Source organism: Dendrobates tinctorius, unplaced genomic scaffold (genome assembly GCF_039654945.1).
Source record: "Dendrobates tinctorius isolate UK_male_01 unplaced genomic scaffold, ASM3965494v1 ptg000254l, whole genome shotgun sequence".
In the NCBI taxonomy this organism is placed as follows: domain Eukaryota; kingdom Metazoa; phylum Chordata; class Amphibia; order Anura; family Dendrobatidae; genus Dendrobates; species Dendrobates tinctorius.
Genome location: NW_027361921.1, coordinates 7,658,449 through 7,681,366, shown reverse-complemented (window position 1 = coordinate 7,681,366; position 22,918 = coordinate 7,658,449). Strand labels below are relative to the sequence as shown.

Below are 22,918 nucleotides of genomic sequence, written 5' to 3'. Positions count from 1 at the left end.
ACACAGAATTAACAAAAACCAGAATTTCATGAATTTCTTTTGGGGGGGCGTTTACACCGTGGTAAAATTGATAAAGCGGTTTTATTCTTCGGGTCAGTACGATGACAGCGATACCTCATTTATATCTTTTTTTATTTTTTGCAATAAAAACAATTTTATATAAAAAATAATTATTTTTGTATCGCTTTATTCTGCGAGCTATAACATTTTTATTTTTTTGCTGATGACACTGTATGGTGGCTCGTTTTTTGCTGGACAAAATGAAGTTTTCAGCGGTGCCATGTTTATTTATATTTGTCTTTTTGATCGCGTGTTATTGCACTTTTTGTTCGGCGGTATGATGATAAAGCATTGTTTTTTGCCTTGTTTTTTTTTTAAAGGGGTTCACTAAAGGGGTTAACTAGTGGGAGTTTTATAGGGCGGATCGTTACGGACGCGGCGATAATATGTATACTTTTATTGTTTTGGGTTTTTTATTTACAAAAACAAGGAATTTAAAGAAAAAAAATATTTTTACACTTTTTTTTTTCACTTTATTACTTTGTCCCTGGGGGAGACATTACTATAGTGTGTCAGATCGTTGATCTGACATTTTGAAGTGCACTGTGTCAGATCAGCGATCTGACAGACACTGCAGGAGGCTTTCTCAGCAGGCACTGAGAAAGCCGCCTCCCTGCAGGACCTCGAAGGCCCCCGTGGCCATATTGGATCTGGGGCCTGCAAAAAGGAGGCCCTCGGAACAACGCGAGCACTTCATGTTATTCCGAGTGGCTCAGGGAAGCACGCAGGAAGCCCCCTCCCTGTGCGGGTCTTCCCTATGCCACAGGTACACTGCGATCATGTTTGATCGCAGTGTGCCAGGAGTTAATGTGTCGGGGATTTCCTTGACCGCTCCAGGCACATAGTGTGGGCTGTCAGCTGTGATAATCAGCTGACACCTGGCCGCGATCATCGGCGCTCTCCCCATGAGCACCACTGACTGGATATGACATACTATCCCGTCCTTGGGAATTAAGTCCCAGGGCACATGGACGGGATAGTACGCCATATGGCAGAAAGGGGTCAAGGTCAAAATTGGCTCGGTCATTAAGGGGTTAAAGGGAACCAGGCATGTAAAATAATACTATTGACCTGCAGATATGGGGATAATGCAGGCTCAGCATTAGAGACAGCTGTCAGTCAGAACGGGGGGAGTGATTACAGCCACCGCTCACCATGCACAGAGTGGTGACTGAAAACCGTGCTGGCTCCATTCTGGTTACTGAAAGAGTGAGCCTGCCAGTAGGAAGAAAGTTAATTTCTTCCCGGCAGCAAGGCTCTCGGTGCAGGTACTGCACAATGTCAGAACGCCATTAACCTGCAAATTAACTCCCTAATCTGCGGGTGAATAGCGTAACTTGACATGACAGGGTCCCTGTAAACTCTCCTCCGATTCTATTTGTATCTCCATTTAAAGGGAATCGGTCACCCTTTTTTTGCCCTATTAGCTGCCGGCATAGACATCGGGGGCATATCTACAGCATTCTGTAATGCTGTAGATAAGCCCCCGATGCAACCTGAAAGAGAAGAAAAACACGTTATATTATACTCACCGAGGTGGGCGGTCCGGTCCGATGGGTGTCACCGTCCGGTCCGGCACCTCCCTTCTTCATGCGATGACGTCCTCTTCTCCCGTCCTGAAATGGCTCCGGCGCAGGCGCATTGCTCTGCCCTGCTGAGGGCAGAGCAGATTCCTGCACTGCGCTGGCGTCGGGAGAGGTCTGGCGCCTGCGCACTGCAGAATTCTGCTCTGCCCTCAACAGGCCCGGCACAATGCGCCTGCGCCGGAGCCATTTCAGGACGGGAGAAGAGGACGTCATCGCATGAAGAAGGGAGGAGGCACCGGACCGCCGACCTCGGTGAGTATAATATAACGCGTTTTTCTTCTCTTTCATGTTACATCGGGGGCTTATCTACAGCATTACAGAATGCTGTAGTTAAGCCCCCGATGTCTATGCCGGCAGCTAATAGGGCAAAAAAAGGGTGACAGATTCCCTTTAACATAGGTCTAGAATAAAGTTGTCCTAACAGATTTTTTTTTAAGCAACAAACAAAGTCACAGCAGCTGAAAAGAGTGTCCCACCGTCCTGGTCAGGGTAGGAAACTGCTGCAAGAAACGCAGGGGCAAAGGTAGAAGTGATTTTCACAAAAAGAGTAAGCAACATTGCACAATTGTCTACCACAGACTGTATTTGTGATCCATTTTTTATTTCAGATTAATTGAAAAAAAAAAAAAAAAAAAAAAAAGCTGCAAAAGTTTACATAGACTTAAAGGGAACCTTTCAGCAGGGTTATGCATAGTAACCTACAGACAGTGTCAGGTCAGCACCGATATACTGAATAAAATGATACCTGGTGTGATGAAATCAATCTTGTGGTTGTTTCTTAATCTTTATTTTCAGTTTTGTGTCAATGATATGCTTATGTCCTAAGGCGGGGTTCATATATGTGGTGCTCTGATTAGGTATTCATAATGCAGACTGCTGACAGGTCATTGATCTGCCTCCTAGTTTACATAATGAATACCATCACATCTAATATATAAAGCTCAATGTGTGTGTGTATGTCCGGGATTGGCATCTGCACCGTCGCAGCTACAGCCACAACATTTTGCACAGTCACACGTCTGGACCCGAGAGCGTCATAGGATATGTTGTGAGGTGAAATTTTAACCCCGCGCATTCCAATTCACCAAACAATTTTGCCCCTATGTACATAATTGGGACAAAGTGTATGTGTATTGTGTGTGTGTGTGTGTGTGTGTGTGTGTGTGTGTGTGTGTGTGTGTGTGTGTGTGTATGTCCGAGATTGGCATCTGCACCGTCACAGCTACAAAATTTTGCACAGTCACACGTCTGGACCCCGAGAGCGTCACAGGCTATATTGTGAGGCGAAATTTTAACCCTGCACGTTCCAATTTACCAAACAATTTTGCCTATTATTCTTATCATTTCTATGGTGTTATAGTCCTTCTGTAAAGCTGGAAATAACACAATTTATTACCGTGCCAAACAGACAACCCTCTGACACAGACTGCAGGAGGAGCCCGGTATCACACAGGATAGGATTAGATACACGGCTCAGCAGTCAGTATCACACAGGATAGGATTAGATACACAGCTCAGCAGTCAGTATCACACAGGAGAGGATTAAACACATGGCTCAGCAGTCAGCATCACACAGGATAGGAACAGATACAGAGCTCAGCAGAAAGTATCACACAGGAGAGGATTAAATACACGGCTTAGCAGTCAGTATCACACAGGATAGGATTAGATACACGGCTGAGCAGTCAGTAACACGATAGGATTAGATACACAGCTCAGCAGAAAGTATCACACAGAGAGGATTAGGTACACAGCTCAGCAGACATCACACAGGATAGGGTTAGATACACAGATGCACATGTTGTTTATCAAAAGGTTCTTGAATGAGTTGAAAATAAAATACAATCAATACTTGGGTAATCATTTAGTTAATTTGTGTTGCAAATCTGTAGTGTTGAATATATGATGTGAAATGTTTTTATGTGCAATATAATCATTATAATTTGTTATAACTAACCACAGTTGGTTACTATGCGCAGGCAATGCCGGGCTCTTCAGCTAGAACTGAATAAAAAGAAATAAAACACTTCTGCAGGCAGGTGGGGGCCACGGCATCCGCTCTGCAGCATAATCGCATGGTTACCGTGCATTTAATCACTTCTGCGGGTTTACTTGAGCAAGGAAGAAAAAAATAAACAGTCATTTTGAAAATGGCGCCGGCGGCGCCATCTTGCTGGAGAAGAAAAAAAAAGTCCTCCACCAAGATGGCGCTGCACGAGCCTGCGCAGAAGCAGATCTCTGAGATCTCCGACAGCTTCCCTTTAAGGTGTACTTATGTGACACGTACTTGGGATTTCATGAAGAAATTCATGTGTAGAATGAGAAATAAGTCTGACACCATCGAGTTCAGAGACAATAAATGTTTCCTCATCCAAAGGGAATATGTGATGGTTGTTAAGGGCTTAACAATATATATTAGGTTAAAGGGAATCTGTCACCCATTTTTAGTGATATCATGTAAAGATATCACCCAATTTTGCATCCCATAAGGATTCTTTTAGGATTCTTTTCAGCGCGGTCTATGCCCCGGAAGTGTGTCCTGCATGTGAAGACTTCCAGGGCATAGACCACGCTGAAAAATACTGGCGCATGCGAAGTACAGATTATATGCTTTGCCCACAGTTGGGCAAAGCATAATGCGCAAGCGCCGGAGGCCTTTTCAATGCGCAAGCGCGGAAAACTACGGCATCAGTGATATTCACAGACGAAGATTACGTTTAGCAAGCCGAGGAGGGGGGGGGGGGGGGGGAGGCGAATAAGCCCCGCCCATCGGACCGGACCGCTGTGATTTCCATACATCTCCACCAAGATGAAAAAGGTATTTATGCATCAAAGGTGGGGGGAATCAAAAGTCCTAATAGAATCCTTATGGGACGCACAATTAGGTGATATCTTGACATGATATCACTAAATATGGGTGACAGATTGCCTTTAAGAAATTACTTTGACATAAAAGAAAATGGAAAGGATACAAAATGTTCTCTTTGGCGCGTCCAGCAACAAGAAGCATCCTGTCCCACAGGACAACAACTGCAACTTGTTTACTTCGTGGTCTGATGCACCTATAATATAAAAACAAAGAAAAAAAATTGTGATCCTAACACCCTTTATATATTTAATCAGAATTACAGAAAACACACAGTACTTGCGGGACTGAACCTTCAGAAGTGAAGAACTTAACTACCATCTAATATCTTTAACAAGGTGCAACACCTGAAGCGCACATTTTACACATCTTCATTCAAAAAATCCCAATCTTAAATCGGTTTTCTTAAAAAAAGAAAAAAAAAAAAAAAAAAAAAAAAAAACACAGCTACTTCCCAGGTCGAGCTGGCCTGGCAATTACTGGAAAAGCACAGGATTGGCCTTACAAAACTGCTGTCTACCAGAGAAAGCTGCAGCTGGCCATACAGCTCCCCAGCTATTCACCTATCATTGAGACCTGATGTTATTTTTTAATGTCAGATTACATCTGTGGATACAAATATGTAAAGAAATAAAATAGCTGTTAAATAATTATCACAATAATATGTGTATACTACTAAATGCCCCAGAGATCTCAGTCCACTGTATCCTTATTTGTGGAAATGCTTGAGCCACAGCAAAAGTTATCAAAAAGCAGGGCAGATAGAACAAAGTCACAAAGAAATTATGATCAGACTATAGAAAGGGTTTGTTTGTAGTTGGGTTTGATCGTGGCACATACAGTGGGGAGAAAAAATATTTAGCCAGCCACCAATTGTGCAAGTTCTCCCACTTAAAAAGATGAGAGAGGCCTGTAATTGACATCATAGGTAGAACACAACTATGGGAGTCAAAATGAGAAAACAAATCCAGAAAATCACCTTGTCTGATTTGGCAAGATGTATGTTTCAAATTATGGTGGAAAATAAGTATTTGGTCACCTAAAAACATGCAAGATTTCTGGCTCTCACAGGCCTGTAACTTCTTCTTTAAGAGGCTCCTCTGTCCTCCACTCATTACCTGTAGTAATGGCACCTGTTTGAACCTGCTATTAATATAACAGAAACCTGTCCACAACCTCAAAAAAGTCACATTCCAAACTCCACTATGGTGTAGACCAAAGAGCTGTAGAAGGACAACAGAAACAAAATTGTAGCCCAGCACCAAGCTGGGAAGACTGTATCTGCATTAGGCAAGCAGCTTGGTGTGAGGAAATCAACTGTGGGAGCAATAATAAAAAAAATGTAAGACATACAAGACCACTTATAATCTCCCTCGATCTAGGGCTCCACGCAAGATCTCACCCAGTAGCGTCAAAATGATGACAAGAATGGTGAGCAAAAATCCCAGAACCACACGAGGGGGACCTAGTGAATGACCTGCATAGAGCTGGGACCACAGTAACAAAGGCTACCATCAGTAACACAGTACACCGCCAGGGACTCAGATCCTGCAGTGCCAGACGTGTCCCCTGCTTAAGTAGAACTGTTTGGTAGAAACAAAACTCGTTGTGTTTGGAGGAGACAGAATGCTGAGTTGCATCCAAAGAACACCGGTGAAGCATGGGGGTGGCAATGTCATGCTTTAGGGCTATTTCTCTGCTAAGGGACAAGGACGACTGATCCGTGTACATGAAAGAATGAATGGGGCCATGTATAGTGAGATTTTGAGTGCAAACCTCCTTCCATCAGCAAAGGCACTGAAGATGAAACGTGGATGGGTCTTTCAGTATGATAATGATCCCAAGCACACAGCTAGGGCAATGCAGGAGTGGCTTAGTAAGAAGCATATGAAGGTCCTGGAGTGGCCTAGCCAGTCTCCAGATCTCAACCCCATAGAAAATCTTTGGAGGGATTTGACAGTCTGTGTTGCCCAGCGACAGGCCCAAAACATCACTGCTCTAGAGGAGATCTGCAAGGAGTAATGGGTCAACATACCACCAACAGTGTGTGTCAACCTTGACAAGACTTAAGGCCCCTTTTCATTTAGCGATGCACCAGCGAGCCCGACCACGATACGACCCGGTCAGGATCGCTGGTGCATCGCTAAATGGTCGCTAGTGAGCTGCCACACAGGCAGGTCTCACAGCGACGTAGTGACGCAGCAGCGGTCGTTACTTACCTTTCAGACGCAGCGATCCTGACGTCCTCCCGCCCGCGTCCATGCGCCGCTCGTCAGCGCCAGCAGAAAGCCTAGTAGGAAGCGCCCGACGAGAAATGGAGCTGCACGATCGCGCGTGATCAGCGACAGACAGCGGGGGAGCCGGTCGGAGGTAAGTAGCACACATAGCGACATCGCTAGCAATATCGCTGCTGCGCCACAAAATCGGTGATGCTTTAGCGATATTGATAGCGATATCGCTATGTGTAAAGCCCCCTTTACAGAACACGTTTGACTTCTGTCATTGCCAACAAAGATATATAACAAAATATTGAGATGAACTTTTGTTAATGACCAAATACTTATTTTCTACCATAATTTGCAAAATAAATCTTGCCAAATCAGACAATGTGATTTTCTGGATTTGTTTTCTTATTTTGACTCTCATAGTTGTGGTCTACCTATGATATCAATTACAGGCCTCTCCCATCTTTTTAAGTGGGAGAACTTGCACAATTGGTGGCTGACTAAATACATTTTTTACCCACTGTAGGTAAGCATAGGAGCTACAGTTGAAACCAGAAGTTTACATACACTATATAAAAAGACAGGTATGCATGTTTTTCTCAATATCTAACATGAAATCAGAATAAACCTTTCCAGTTTTAGGTCAATTATGACTACCAAAACTAATAATATTTGCCAAATGCCAGAATAATGAGAGAGAATGTTTTAAGGCATCTTTATTACTTATTGCAAAGTCAAAAGTTTACATACACTAAAATTACTATGAATGTAAACAATTCTGGACTGATGATGTCATGTGTTTGGAACGTTTTTTGTTATGATCAGTGTGGTGTAATGACCACTGTGTCCGCTTGGGGGCGCTGTGTGGATGTCCCAAGAGAGAGGATGAGTGGCAGAATGCGGAAGGACCGTTATGTATCTCAAGGTGGGTGGCCTTGAGATGGAGACTGACGTGTGTGTTGAACAGCAGTGATACTGCTGAGGTGCTGTTTCAGTGTGTCAGGGAGAAGTCTCCAGGTAACTGGGGAGATGGGCAGACCCAGTTACCTACAAACCCACCCAGGGGGTGTGTTTAGTACACTATAGTAAAAGACTGAGTGTGTGAAAGACCTGTGATGAAGTTATAGCCATGTGACCCGGTGGGCGTGGCTACGGACTATATATGGTGGCCAGGGTAGGTCACATGGGGTGAATGCAGGGACCTGGTTGGTCCAGAGCGGAAGGTCCCGCTAGGAGAGGCGTCTCGTGGCTCACAGCATGAGAGGTGGCTGTGAGCAATGGCAATGTGTGCCTGAGAGTTCCCTGGAGGGAACGAACGTGTGCGATGGTGAAGCCGCATGAGGAGCCCTGACGGGTGAGATAACGCTGAGGCTGAAGAGCCTGCGCCATGGACATGTGCATAACCTGTGTGAGTACAGGATAACCAGAGTGAAGCTCTGTAATAGACGCTAAGCTGTTGTATATTGCTGCTGTGGGTTTATGATGGAGGAATAAACCGCATGGACTATGTGATGGTTTTATGAAAACCCGGTGCCGGATGTGTTTTATTCGCTGCCAAGCGAGTGATCCCCTGCTGGAATGACAGCGCTACCTCACATCAGGCATACAAAAATGTGGTGTACTTAATTATTTAAGTACGCAAAAAGCCTGACCAATAAGATTGAAGATCTGGAGTTGGTAATGTATGAGGAAAAATACGACATAGTAGGAATAACTGAGACATGGTTAGACGACAGCTATGACTGGGCGGCTAACTTGCAAGGATATGATTTGTTTAGGAGGGATCGTAAAAAAAGGAAAGGGGGTGGAGTCTGTCTATATATAAAGTCCACTTTAAAGCCCACACTAAGAGAAGATATACAAGAGGGAAATGAAGAGGTGGAGTCTCTATGGGTGGAGATACAAGGAGGGAAAAGTAATTAAATCCTCATAGGGGTTTGTTATAAGCCACCAAATATAACAGAAACCACTGAAAATGTATTATTGAAACACATAGACAAAGCAGCAAATCACAATGAGGTGATTATTATGGGGGACTTCAACTACCCCGACATAGACTGGGAAACTGAAACCTGCGTATCTCAGAAAGGAAACCAATTTCTGTCAGTGACCAAGGATAATTATCTGTCACAACTTGTGCACGGCCAAAAACTAGAGGGACAACCCTTCTGGACTTAATTTTAAGCAACAGGCCATATAGAATAACAGAAGTACAAGTCGATGGGCACCTAGGGAACAGTGACCACAATATAATACAATTCCACTTGTCCTTGAGTAAGGTGCCCTGGAAGGGGGTTACAAAAACGCTGAATTTCAGGAAAGCAAAGTTTGATCAGCTTAGAGAGGACCTTCGCCGAATTGATTGGGACAATGTCCTCAAAAACAGGAGCACAGAAAATAAATGGGAAATATTTAAATCAGTTTTACACACCCACTGCAAGCTACCCATACCGTACAGAAATAAAAGGGCTAGGAACAGGAGAACACCAATGTGGCTAAATAAGGATGTAAAAAGGGCAATAAATAACAAGAACAAGGCATTTAGGAAGCTAAAACAAGAAGGCAATGAAGAAGCATTAAAAAGCTATAGAGAAAAAAATAAAATGTGTAAAAAACAAATACATTTAGCAAAAGTGGAAACTGAGAGACTCATTGCTAAGGAAAGTAAAACAAACCCCAAACTATTCTTTAATTATATAAACAGTAAAATGATTAAAATTGATGGTGTCAGCCATTTAAACAACAATGAGGGTGAAATCAGAGAGCGCGATGTGGGAAAAGCAAATGTTTCAAATACTTTTTTCTCAACAGTGTTCACACAGGAAAAGGATTTGCCAGGGGAAATGCAGAGTGATAATGTAAACTCCCCATTAAGTATTACCTGCCTAACCCAGGAAGAAGTGCAGAACCGCCTTAGTAAGATTAAAATTGACAAATCACCAGGCCCTGATGGCATTCACCCTCGGGTATTAAGGGAGTTAAGTAATGTGATAGACAGGCCTCTATTCCTTATATTTAAAGACTATAGAAACAGGGTCTGTTCCTTTTGATTGGCAGCAAGCAAATGTGGTACCAATATTCAAAAAGGGGAGTAAAAGGGAACCGGAAAACTATAGGCCGGTAAGCTTAACATCTGTTGTGGGTAAAATTTTTGAAGGGTTTCTAAGGAATACCATTATGGAATATCTCAATGTTAATAAATGTTTAACTCAATATCAACATGGATTTATGAAGGATCGCTCCTGTCAAACTAACCTGATAAGCTTCTATGAGGATGTAAGCTCTCAAATGGACCAAGGAGAAGCATTGGATGTCATTTATCTCGACTTCTCTTAAGCATTTGACACTGTCCCACATAAAAGATTGGTAAGTAAGATGAGAAAGCTTGGGCTAGGGGAAAATGTGTGTAGATGGGTAGGTTGCTGGCTTAGTGATAGAAAACAAAGAGTTGTTATTAATGGTGCATACACAGATTGGGCCAGGGTTACTAGTGGGGTACCACAGGGTTCTGTATTGGGCCCCCTACTATTTAATATATTTATTAATGATCTAGTGGATGGCTTACACAGTAAAATATCAGTATTTGCAGATGATACAAAACTATGAAAGGTAGTTAATACAAAGGAGGACAGCTTGCAACTACAGACAGATTTGAGTAAATTGGAGAATTGGGCTGAAAAATGGCAAATGAGGTTTAACACAGATAAGTGTAAGGTTATGCACATGGGAAGGAGAAACAGATGCTACAATTACTTACTAAATGGGAAACTGCTGGGGAAATCAGACATGGAAAAAGACTTAGGCATCTTAGTCAATAAGAAGCTAAATTGGAGTGCCCGGTGTCAGGCAGCTGCCACCAAAGCAAATAGGGTCAAGGGATGCATTAGAAGAGGTCTGGGGACACGAGATGAAAACATAATTCTCCCTCTGTACAAATCACTCGTCAGACCACACTTGGAGTATTGTGTGCAATTTTGGACGCCGGTGCTCAAGAAAGACATTACTGAACTTGAAAGGGTTCAAAGGCGGGCTACTAAAATATTAAATGGAGTTGGTTCACTACAATACCCAGAAAGGTTATCAAAATTAGGTCTATTTAATCTAGAAAAGAGAAGACTTAGAGGAGACCTAATATATATGTACAAGTATATCAGAGGGCAATACAGAGATCTCTCCAGTTAACTGTTTGTACCAAGGACTGTGACAAGAACAAGGGGGCATTCTCTTCGATGGGAGGAAAGAGAATTTCTGCACCAGCATAGAAGAGGGTTCTTCATGGTAAGAGCAGTGAGGCTCTGGAATTCTCTTCCTGAGGAAGTGGTGATGGCCAACTCACTGAATGAATTTAAGAAAGGAATGGATGCTTTTCTTGTGAGTAACAGTATAGAAGGTTACGAATAACATAATATTATAGGTAGATGGTTGATCCAGCTTAGGGGAAGGAATTTTTTTCCCTATGGAGAAAATTGGCTTCTACTCTGTGGGTTTTTTTGCCTTCCCCAGGATTAACAATGCAGAACAGCTGCACTAAAAATAGGCTGAAGTAGATGGACATAAGGTCTTCCTTCAGCCTTCAAAACTATGTTACTATGTTATTTGTGCTAAATGTCCAACTGGGGGTCTGTCTGTGGGGGAGACAGGGCAAAAAGCTTAGAACAAGGATGAATTCTCATCATCACACAATAAGAGAAAAAAGAATGGATCTACCTGTGGCAAAACATTTTTGTATGCCTGATCATAACACCATGGATATGAAATTACTGGTATTGAAAAGTAACTTCACATCTCAGAGAGAGAGAAGAGTCTGGGAGTTCAAGCTCATGATGAACTTTGACACTTTCAATGCTGGAATGAACGTGTCGCATGGATTTATGTCTTTTTGCATCATTAAGGAATTTGCTCCTAAGACCTTGTGGGGGCATCACAACACATTAGGAGACTCCAATCAGAGGACAATAAAACATCCAGACTCATTATCTATGAACTGTTCCAATATTTATGTTTATCCCTCTCCCAGAATGACAATCCTGCTTCATGTCACTTGTCTTATCTATTGCATTTTTTCTGTGCCGTGTTGTGCATAAATATGTGACTCTTCAGATTTTGTATTAGTCAATGCCTGATGAAGAGACCCGAGTAGTCTCAAAAGCTTGCAATGTGTTACCATCTTTTCAGTTAGCCATTAAAAGGCATCAACCACTAAGGACTCTCAATTCCGATTTTTTTTTTTTTTTTTTTTAAGTATTTTATGTGTAATTTTTAAATCTAATTTATAATTCATCAATAGACATCAGTGCTGTGCTCACTGGGAGCGGTGTATGTGAGAAGACAGAAGTCAGAGGGATTTAACAACATCCTGGCTCTATGACTTCCTTCAAGTGCATTCCTTTGTTTTGGACACTTTCAAAGCCAATATTGAGCTTATTAGTGGACAACATTCTTCTACTGCCCTTGTAAGCTAAGATTTAATGCTACAGTATAAATTATTACAAAAATGCTCTGCATTGAGATAAACTGTTCACTTGTTTATTCAAAGTGTTTTATCATTTCAGAATACCACTCGAGGAAATAAAAAGGAAGAAATCTATTTACCAGGACATTTGTTTTGGTGGTTGCTTTATGTCTGACGTTAGGTCACAAAGTTTTTCCTAAAAAGAAAGAAACAAATTACTGAATTGCATCTTCTTTCTTCCTATCTGGCATAATTTCACCTACATCTTAAAACTGGTGACCAATTGACCACTTTCTCATGTTAGTGCAGCTTTCCTCACACACTGCCCAGCACTGGTGACCATACAATGTCTGATGGTGGAGGAGTGTGTGAGCAGACCATCAGCCTCCTCCATGCAGCTTTCCTAACACACTGCCCAGCACTGGTGACCATACAATGTCTGATGGTGGAGGAGTGTGTGAGCAGACCATCAGCCTCCTCCATGCAGCTTTCCTCACACACTGCCCTGCACTGGTGACCATACAATGTCTGACGGTGGAGGAGCGTGTGACCAGACCATCAGCCTCCTCCATGCAGCTTTCCTAACACACTGCCCAGCACTGGTGACCATACAATGGCTGCTGGTGGAGGAGCGTGTGACCAGACCATCAGCCTCCTCCATGCAGCTTTCCTAACACACTGCCCAGCACTGGTGACCATACAATGTCTGACGGTGGAGGAGCGTGTGACCAGACCATCAGCCTCCTCCATGCAGCTTTCCTAACACACTGCCCAGCACTGATGACCATAGAATAGCAGCTGGTGGACAGGGGGGGGGGCCCATTTGGCACCTGAACAAGTTTTTTTTAAGTTTTTTTATTTATAATTCCGGGGTCAGTCCCCTGCCCTCTGCAAAGCATCATACTCACTGCTATCTTTTTTCCTGTGAGAGAGCGCGGACCACATGTTACCACTCATTAAGGTCATGAATATGGAACGCCACTCCACTCCCATAGGCGTGGCGCCCATATTCATGACCAAGCCTATTTTGACCTTAATGGCCAGGCTATTTTTTGCAATTCTGACCACTGTTCCCTTATGAGGTAATAACTTTGGAATGCTTCAACGCATCCTAGCAATTCTAAGATTGTTTTTTCATGACATATTGGGCTTCATGTTAGTGGTAAATTTAGGTCGATAATTTTTGCGTTTATTTGTGAAAAAAAATCAGAAATTTGGCGAAAATTGTGAAAATTTTGCAAGTTTCAAATTTTGAATTTTTATTCTATTAAGCCAGAGAGTTATATGACACAAAATAGTTACTAAATAACATTTCCCACATGTCTACTTTACATGAGCACAATTTTGGAAAAAAAAAATATTTTTGTTAGGAAGTGAAGGGTTAAAATTTGACCAGCAATTTCTCATTTTTACAACAAAATTTATAAAACCATTTCTTTTAGGGACCACCTCACATTTGAAGTCACTTTGAGGGGTCTATATGGCAGAAAATACCCAAAAGTGACACCATTCTAAAAACTGCACCCCTCAAGCTACTCAAAACTACATTCAAGAAGATTATTAACTCTTTAGGTGTTTCACAGGAACTAAAGCAATGTGGAAGGAAAAAATGGACATTTTAATTTTTCCAACAAAAATTTTGTTTTAGCTTCAATTTGACTTTTTGACTTTTTGAATGGAAAATATGCTTGAATATTTAGCGCTTGCCATGTCGCATTTGGAGAGCCCCTGTGTGCCTAAAAATTGGAGCTCCCCCACAAGTGACCCCATTTTGGAAACTAGACCCCCCCAAGGAACTTATCTAGATGCATAGTGAGCACCTTGAACCCCCAGGTGCTTCACAAATTGATCCATGAAAAAGAAAAAGTACTTTTTTTTTTTTCACAAAAATTTTGTTTTAGCCTCAATTTTTTCATTTTCACATGGGCAACAGGATAAAATGGATGCTAAAATTTGTTGGGCAATTTCTCCTGAGCTCACCGATACCTTATATGTGGTCATAAACCACTGTTTGGGCGCAGAGCAGGGCCCGAAAGGGAAGGAGTGCCATTTGACTTTTTGATTGGAAAATTAGCTCCAATCGTTAGCGGACACCATGTCGCTTATGGAAAGTATGTTGTGTACATCAGGTTGGTGTGTGTGTGGTGTAGTATACACCACACACACCCCCCAAATTGATGTACACTATGCCACACACCAACCTGACACACTACGCCACACATACCAACTTGACACACTACGTCAGGTAGATGTGCGTGGTGTAGTGTATATGTCAGGTTGGTGTGCATGGTGTGGTGTAGTGTACGTCAGGTTGGGGTGTGTGTGGTATAGTATACACCAAACACACACCAACCTGGCGTACACTACGCAACAGACACCAACCTGACGTACACTACGCCACACACACCAACCTGACACACTACGTCAGGTTGATGTGCGCGGTGTAGTGTATGTCAGGCTGGTGTGCGTGTTGTAGTGTAGTGTACGTCAGGTTGGTGTGTGTGGTGTTGTGTATGTCAGGCTGGTGTGGGTGAGTTCTGTTGTGGATGTGTTTAGTTCACGGACGTGTGATGAATTTTGAAACATTCATTCAAACACAGTCCAGGTTTGTCGGGACACGTTTCGCATTGGAAACGCGTTACCCTTCTTGTCCCCCTTTTATAGCACACCCGACACCATTTTTTTTTCTCTCCTCATGGGAAAATGTTGCCCTGGTACCATACGGGAAACTTGAGTTCCAGGGGTGCTGGGCTGCGCTCCGTCCTCGTCTCCAAAAATCATGGCCTTTATCACCGCCTCCTGGAAGTCAAGGAAGGTGTGGTTCTGGCCTGCACATTGTGATAGCACGCATGCGTTATACAGTGCCATTTGTACGATATGCACAGCCAGTTTATGCACCACACCGTCACCTTCCGTATGGCACTATAGGGCTGGAGGACTTGATCAGAAAGATCAACTCCTCCCATGTGATGGTTGTACGCCAGGACACAGTCCGGTTTGTGGACTGGTGCTGGGGTACCTCGAACGGTGGTGGCCGTGGTGCCAGCGCCATGGATTGTGGTCAAGATAAAGACTTCTCTTTTGTCTTTGAAGTTGACAACAAGCATGTTGCCGCTACATTGGGCTCGGCTCTCACCCTTTGGGAGAAACTGCTCAACTAGCGACAAAGGGAGACCCCTCTGGTTTCTGCGCACGGTACCGCAAGCGACGGTAGCTCTGGCAGAGAGGGATTGAAATAGTGTGATGCTTGTATAAAAGTTATCAACGTACAGATGGTAACCTTTATCAAGCATTGGGTGGACCAAATCCCACACTATTTTCCCACTCACCCCCAGAGCAGGTGGACATTCTGGGGGCTGGATCTTGGTGTCCTTTCCTTGGTAAACTCTAAAAGGTGAGTGTACCCTGAGGTACTCTCACACAGCTTGTAGAGTTTTATCCCGTACCTCGCCCTTTTGCTGGGCAGGTACTGACGGAAATGAAGCCTCCTTTTGTAGTGGACGAGGGATTCATCCACACAAATTTCCCTTTCGGGAATGTACACTTCAGCAAACTTGTTGCTGAAGTGTTCGATGACTGGCCGAATTTTGAATAGTCTATCAAAATTCGGGTCATCACGGGGAAGGCTTTCAGTGTTGTCCCTGAAATGAAGATATTTATGAATCGCCTCAAAACGTCTGCGACTCATAACCATGCCAAATACTGGAGTTTGATATAAAATATCGATACTCCAGTATTGGCGAATTTCTGGTTTCTTCACAATCCCCATGTGAAGAACCAGTCCCCAATATTTAATCATTTCTACAGAGTCCACGGGACTCCAAGTAGAGAATGAAGAAATTGGGTGTTGGGCAAAAAATTGTTGGGCGTACAAGTTTGTTTGCTCCACCATGAGACTGACGATTGACTCCGAGAAAAAGACTTTGAAAAAGTCTGTTTCCCTGAAGTTGGCAGTCTCAAACTGGATTCCTGATTGGGGAATTAAATCAGGAATCCGTGGAGCAAAATTTTCAGGGACGGGGGTCCAGGAGGGAGAACTAGTGCTAGGTTGGACGTGACTAGCACTAGGTTGGGGGAAACTCACATTTGGCTGTGGGACTTCCTCCAAGGTACCCGACTCTTCCTCCAAGGCCTCCGACTCTTCCTCCCTGGGCGATTTCTCGTCCTGTGACATCTCGGTGGTGGTGAGTATGTGTCGCTGGAAGAGGAAGGGTGGGAGGAATAGAGAAAGGTGGGGTCCTCTCTCTATCAGTATCAGAGGCAATAATTTCATATGCCTCCTCAACTGAGTAGACCCTTTGGGACTGGGATGACTGGGACATTGTGCGTGTGGTGTGTGTGCGTGTGTAAAAAAGCTTTATTATAATGTGCGTGTGCATGTGTATGTGCGAGTGTTTGGTGAAACTTTACTTTAGGAGGTGGCTGTCAGGTGCGCGGGGGCAGTAGGGAGATGTCAGGCGCGCGGGGGGCAGAGGAGATGCAGCAGCAGCAGGGGGATGATCACCGGGGGCAGAAGTAGGCTGTCAGGCGCGAGGGGGCAGAACGGGGCTGAGGAGATGGAGGTGGATATGCAGCAGCAGGGGTTAATCAGGGGGTGATCACCAGGGGCAGAAAGGGCTGTCAGATGCGAGGGGGCAGAAAGGGGCTGAAGAGATGGAGGTGGATATGTAGCAGCAGGGGTTGATCAGAAGCAAGGGGGCAGAAAGGGGCTGAAGAGATGGAGGTGGATATGAAGCAGCAGGGGTTGATCAGGGGGTGATCACAGGGGGCAGGAGGTGATCACAGGGGACAGGAGGGGGCTGAGGAGATAGATATGGATATGCAGCAGCAGCAGGGGGGTGATCAGGAGGGAAGGGGGTGATCAGGGGTGATCACATGGGGCTGAGGGATGATCACCGGGGCAGAAAGGGGCTGACAGGCGTGGGGGTCAGAAGGTGGCTGAGGAGATGGATATGCAGCAGCAAGGGTTGATCAGGCAGGCAGGGGTTGATCAGGCAGGCAGGGGTTAATCAGGCAGGCAGGGGTTGATCAGGCAGGCAGGGGTTAATCAGGCAGGCAGGGGTTAATCAGGCAGGCAGGGGTTAATCAGGCAGGCAGGGGTTAATCAGGCAGGCAGGGGTTAATCAGGCAGGCAGGGGTTAATCAGGCAGGCAGGGGTTAATCAGGCAGGCAGGGGTTAATCAGGCAGGCAGGGGTTAATCAGGCAGGCAGGGGTTAATCAGGCAGGCAGGGGTTAATCAGGCAGGGGTTAATCAGGCAGGGGTTAATCAGGCAGGGGTTAATCAGGCAGGCAGGGGTTAATCAGGCAGGCAGGGGTTAATCAGGGGGCTGAGGGGTGATCACTCAGGGGTGGCAGTCAGGCACAGGAGAAAGGGGCTGAGGAGCTGGCAGCAGCAGGTGAGAATATCAGTGGTGCAGGGGCTGATCAGAGGTGCAGGGGTTAATCAGGAGTGCAGGGGGTGGTGATCGGAGGTTGGGGGGGATGGAAACAGGCGGTGGGGGCGAGCCGGTGTATTGTTAGATCGACTTAGATCGCGTCAGCAATCACGGGGCAGAGCAGCGGTCAGTCACGCCCTTCCTCAGCTTCCACAGACGGGATGAAGCTGAGGAAGGAAGCAGCCATCATTATGCTCCGCCCCTCCACATCTGATTGGAGGGCTAGCGTCACATGGACGCTAGCTCCAATCAGATCTGAGGGGGGGTGACTAAAAGGTCACCAGGTGTGATCGTATCCCTGGGGGGGCGAAGCCACCACCCCTGGGGTGAAGTCTAGGTCCCCCTGCAACGGCAGGTCGGGTGACCTTTGACTGAACCCGATCACCCGACCCGCAGGAGCGCGATCTTCTCATGACGCCACATAGGCGTCACTGGTCGGATTTGCACCGACTTTCATGACGCCTATGTGGCGTCATTGGTCGTGAAGGGGTTAATGATTGGCACCGACCGCGCGCTTTCACAGGAAAAAGTTACCAGCGCCTGGACTCAGGTGAGCGGCGCTGAGAATGAGCGGCGGCGGGGCCGGGGGGAGAATAAGCAGGGGGGCCTGGGGGGAATGAGCCAAGGCCCCAGGGGAGAGGAGAGTGTGCCCGGGGGGAAATGAGCCCAGACCCTGGGGGAGATGAGAGTGAGCCGGCGGGGGGAATGAGCCCAGCGGGGGAGATGAGAGAGTGAGGGGGGGGGGGGGAGTGAGCCCAGGGGGAATGAGAATGAGCCCAGCAGAGATGAGAATGAGCCCAGCGGGTGAGGTGAGCCCATTATTTTCTATGGGGCATTATATGGGGCCCATTCTATATGTATGGAGCATTATACGGGGCCACATTAATGGAGCATTATACGGGGCCACATTATCCCGTTTGGAGCATTATATGGGGCCCATTATCCTGTATGGGGCATTATATGGGGCCCATTATCTTGTATGGAGCATTATATGGGGCCCATTATCTTGTATGGAGCATTATATGGGGCCCATTATCCTGTATGGGGCATTATATGGGGCCCTTTATCCTGTATGGAGCATTATATGGAGCCTATTATCCTGTTTGGAGCATTATATGGAGCCCATTATCCTGTTTGGAGCATTATATGGGGCCCATTATCTTGTTTGGAGAATTATATGGTTTCCATTATTCTGTATGGAGCATTATATGAGGCCCATTTTCTGTATGGAATTCTGTATGGAGCATTGTATGGGGCCCATTATTCTGCATAGAGCATTATATGATGCCCATTATTATGTAAGGAGCATTATATGAGGACCCTTTTTCTGTATGAAGCAATATAGGGGGCCCATGATTCTGTATGGAGCAATATATGGGCTCATTATTCTGTATGAAGAAATATTTGGGGTTCATTATTCTGTATGGAGCATTATATGAGGCTCATTATTCTGTATGAAGCAATATTTGGGGCTCATTATTCTGTATGGAGCATTATATGAGGCTCATTCTGTAGCAATATGTGGTGCCCAATAAACTGTATGGAAGACTATGTGATGCCCAGAATACTGTATGGAGTTCTATACTGTCCGGTCTTAAATGAAAACTTTTGAATCCCCACTAGGGCACGCACTGTGCTCTGCGAGGATTTGCTGGTTTCTGAGCTATTGTAGAATGTACAATAGAGATCGCTCAAGTAATGTAAGAAGTAAGTGATATCTTTGGCATTGTGCTATACCTATATTTCTTTGCCGTATCTGTGCATCATGAATTATGGTACATGTTAAAGGGGCCTACTGAGACACTTTTGTCCGGGGGCCCACAAAAACCTGGAGCCGGCCCTGGTCTGGTCACACGCTACTCCGCCAACAGCCATTGTATGGTCACAAGTGCTGGGCAGTGTGTGAGGAAAGCTGCATGGAGGAGGCTGATGGTCTGGTCACACGTTCCTCCACCAGCAGCCATTGTATGGTCACAAGTACTGGGCAGTGTGTGAAAAAAGCTGCATGGAGGAGGCTGGTGGTCTGGTCACACGCTCCTCCACCAGCAGCCACTGTACAAGTGCTGGGCAGTGTGTGAGGAAAGCTGCATGAAGGAGACTGATGGTCTGGTCACACGCTCCTCCACCAGCAGCCACTGTACAAGTGCTGGGCAGTGTGTGAGGAAAGCTGCATGGAGGAGGCTGATGGTCTGGTCACACACTCCTCCACCAGCAGCCATTGTATTATCACCAGTGCTGGGCAGTGTGTGAGGAAAGCTGCATGGAGGAGGCTGATGGTCTGGTCACATGCTCCTCCACCGGCAGACATTGTATGTGCACAAGTGCTGGGCAGTGTGTTAGGAAAGCTGCAAGGAGGCGGCTGATGGTCTGGTCACACGCTCCTCACCCACTAATTAACTTTTTGATGATAGTATAATTTTGTGAGAAGCACTTGCATTCTGCAGCAGAAATATCCCTGTGTACATACCCTCATGGGTACTAAAGTAACACTGCTGGCTATAAGACACAACCACTTGTGCAAGTCTGACTTAGCAATGCAAAGGAAACAAACTTACCGTACATCTAACATGCAAGAGTTCGTATGTGCTATAAGCAAGTACCCCATCCTGGAAAGTGCTGCAAGGTTTCCAATGAAAGTTCAGCCCAAAACCTTCCACTTGTGTTTGATCAATGGCACAACTTTGCAAAGTAAACTGTCTCCCATGATAAGGAGAGTATCGTGCATGTGTCAGTCTAGATAACCACATAGGCACGAGATTTCTGCACAGAAGTTGGGCTGGATTTTTAGCTGAGAATCAAAGCACGTACAAGGATTAAGACTGTACTCAAACCTCTGCAAACAGGTTGTTTGCACACATGGTTTTCCTCCTACTCGGTATCATTGGGTTAGTATCTATAAAGTCACTGACAGATTCCCGTTAACATTCTGAATGTCATTATGAAAGAACAATAATTCCTTTCCACTATGCACAATATACATCTTAAAATAATACTTTAACAATACTGTAAAATAATATATAAAACTACGTATGCACAAAACCATTATATATAGTAAAATCAAGCTGAGTTTACTAAGGAGGAGAGCAGGGGGATGATAATCTTTAAAACTGGATGTCCCACCTGAATCATTCACAGCATAAGGAACAGGCCCCGCTCCCAAGGTACAAACGTGCCCAGATGTGGGACGCACATCAGTCAGACATTTATTGCATCTCTTATCCATAGGCCATAAATGTTTCAGGTGCAACAATCTCTACGAGATTAAACAATATGAAATTCTTAGTCACCAATTTCTGAACTTCACTGAATATCATAATGAGAATACTCTGTGAATTGGGATAGCACTGCTGCTCATTTACGGACTTTTATGCTATTATTGGCTTGCTCATATCTGCTCAATAAACATTCTTTTTTTTCAGCTACTAGCAAATAAAGAAATAAGGAATGCTGTACTTACCTTCAGTGATGACGTTCCCAGCCATATGTAACCAGTGTCTGTGAACACGGCCAGGTACTTATAATGAAATGACACGGACATATGCAGGTAAGTGCCAGACAGAGGGCTCAACCCGGGCAGGGTCTACAAAAAATGTGGCCAGTTAAGTTGTGTTCATATATCAAATCTGTATGCCTACTATAATACTCTACTCAAAGACATGGTCTGACAGTCTAAATTTACTCTTTAATGACCAGAGAATTAATTTCTTTTGCATTTTCCTTGCCTTGTTCCTAGAGTCTCAACATTATTTTTTGCCAACATAGATGTGTGGCGGCTTTTTTGGCAGCACAAGCTGAACTTTTGAACAGCTCGTGCTACAGTGGGTTCGGAAAGTATTCAGACCCCTTTAAATTTTTCACTCTTTGCTTCATTGCAGCCGTTTGGCAAATTCAAAAAAGTTCATTTTTGTTCTCATTAATGTACATTCTGCACCCCATCTTGACTGAAAAAAAAAAAAAGAAATGTAGAAATTTTTTGCTAACTTATTAAAAAAGAAAAACTGAAATACCACATGGTCATAAGTATTCAGACCCTTTGCTCAGTATTGAGTAGAAGCACATTTTTGAGATAGTACAGCCATGAGTCTTCTTGGGAATGATGCAACAAGTTTTACACACCTGGATTTGGGGATCCTCTGACATTCTGACAGGAGCGGGGAACCAGGCCCAAGATGGCGCCAGCAGCACTGAGCTGAGGGAGAGAGCAGACGCCGCCAATGCCTCCTAAGCAAGGAGGTTAGAGGTAGCAGCCAGGCTGGAAAAGTATGCCTGGGTGGAGGGAGCTGCGAAGGAGGTGGCTGAGGTGAGGAGGGAGAATGATGGAGAGACTGAAACAGATAAGGATGAAGACTCGGAGGAAGAAGTGGTGCGGGGGCAGTCAGAGGGGGAGGAAGAGTGCCAAGAGTAGGAGAACATGGAGCAGGAAGTTGTTGTGGAGCATGGGGGAGCCCACGCTGCGTGACATTTATGACCTGGTTAAATTTTGTAAAACCACATTAAAGTCCCTTACACACAGACTGGATGGGGTTAAAAGTGAGGTGACTAAACTGAAAGCTGCCATGAATAAAGTTGATACCTGAATAGGTGCAGTGAAGGAAAGAGTGAGTGTGCTGGAAGATCAGCTTGCTAAGATGTGGAAGACTCACACTCTATGTCTGCAGAAATGTGCTGTCTTGGCTGATAAAAATGCCAAAAATGATGACTTGGAAACCCGGTCCAGAAGGAATAATGTGAGACTTGTGGGCATCCCTGAAAAGGCTGAAGGGACTGATCCTACGAAGTTTATTGATGAATGGCTCCAAAGTAAGATTGGCTTCACCAATTTGCCTAAATTGTTTGCAGTGGAAAAGCCCACTGTGTCCCCATGAGACCCCATCCTCCTGGATCTCCCCCTCGTACCATCATTGCCAAAATCCTTAATTACAGAGACACTATACTGTGGAAAGCCAGAGAGGCTGATGATAATGTGTATCAATGGTCAAAAGATCTCTATTTATCCTGACTACTCGGCTGAAGTACAAAAACACAGGATTAAATACGGAGCAGTGAAGCAGAGGCTGAGAAACTTGGCATTGAGCTACTCCACACTATACCCAGCAAAACTCAGGGTTGTGGCCCTGGGCACGGTTCATTTTTTCTCAACACCGGAGGAGGCTACCAAATGGTTGGACTCAGATACTAAGAAACTTAAGGCGGGAAAGGAAAGAGGGAAGTGAGAAGACGAAGATTTATATGACAAATTTGGACGATTACCGCTTGGTGGAGTCTGATAGTTCCTGTTTTTAATATAGGATGC

The 22,918-nt window shown here is 44.7% G+C and overlaps 1 protein-coding gene across 1 annotated transcript in view; it reads right to left on the bottom strand.

Moving 5' to 3' along the window:
• Positions 1-22,918, bottom strand: part of VPS16 (VPS16 core subunit of CORVET and HOPS complexes) — a 325,784-nt gene that overhangs the window by 200,864 nt on the left and 102,002 nt on the right. The window contains exons 7-10 of the mRNA XM_073558129.1: positions 21,083-21,205; positions 12,330-12,385; positions 4,620-4,708; positions 3,934-4,029 (exon numbers count right to left, since the gene is read on the bottom strand). Of these exons, the coding sequence (XP_073414230.1) occupies positions 3,934-4,029; positions 4,620-4,708; positions 12,330-12,385; positions 21,083-21,205 (364 nt within the window). The remainder of the gene's footprint in view (positions 1-3,933; positions 4,030-4,619; positions 4,709-12,329; positions 12,386-21,082; positions 21,206-22,918) is intronic.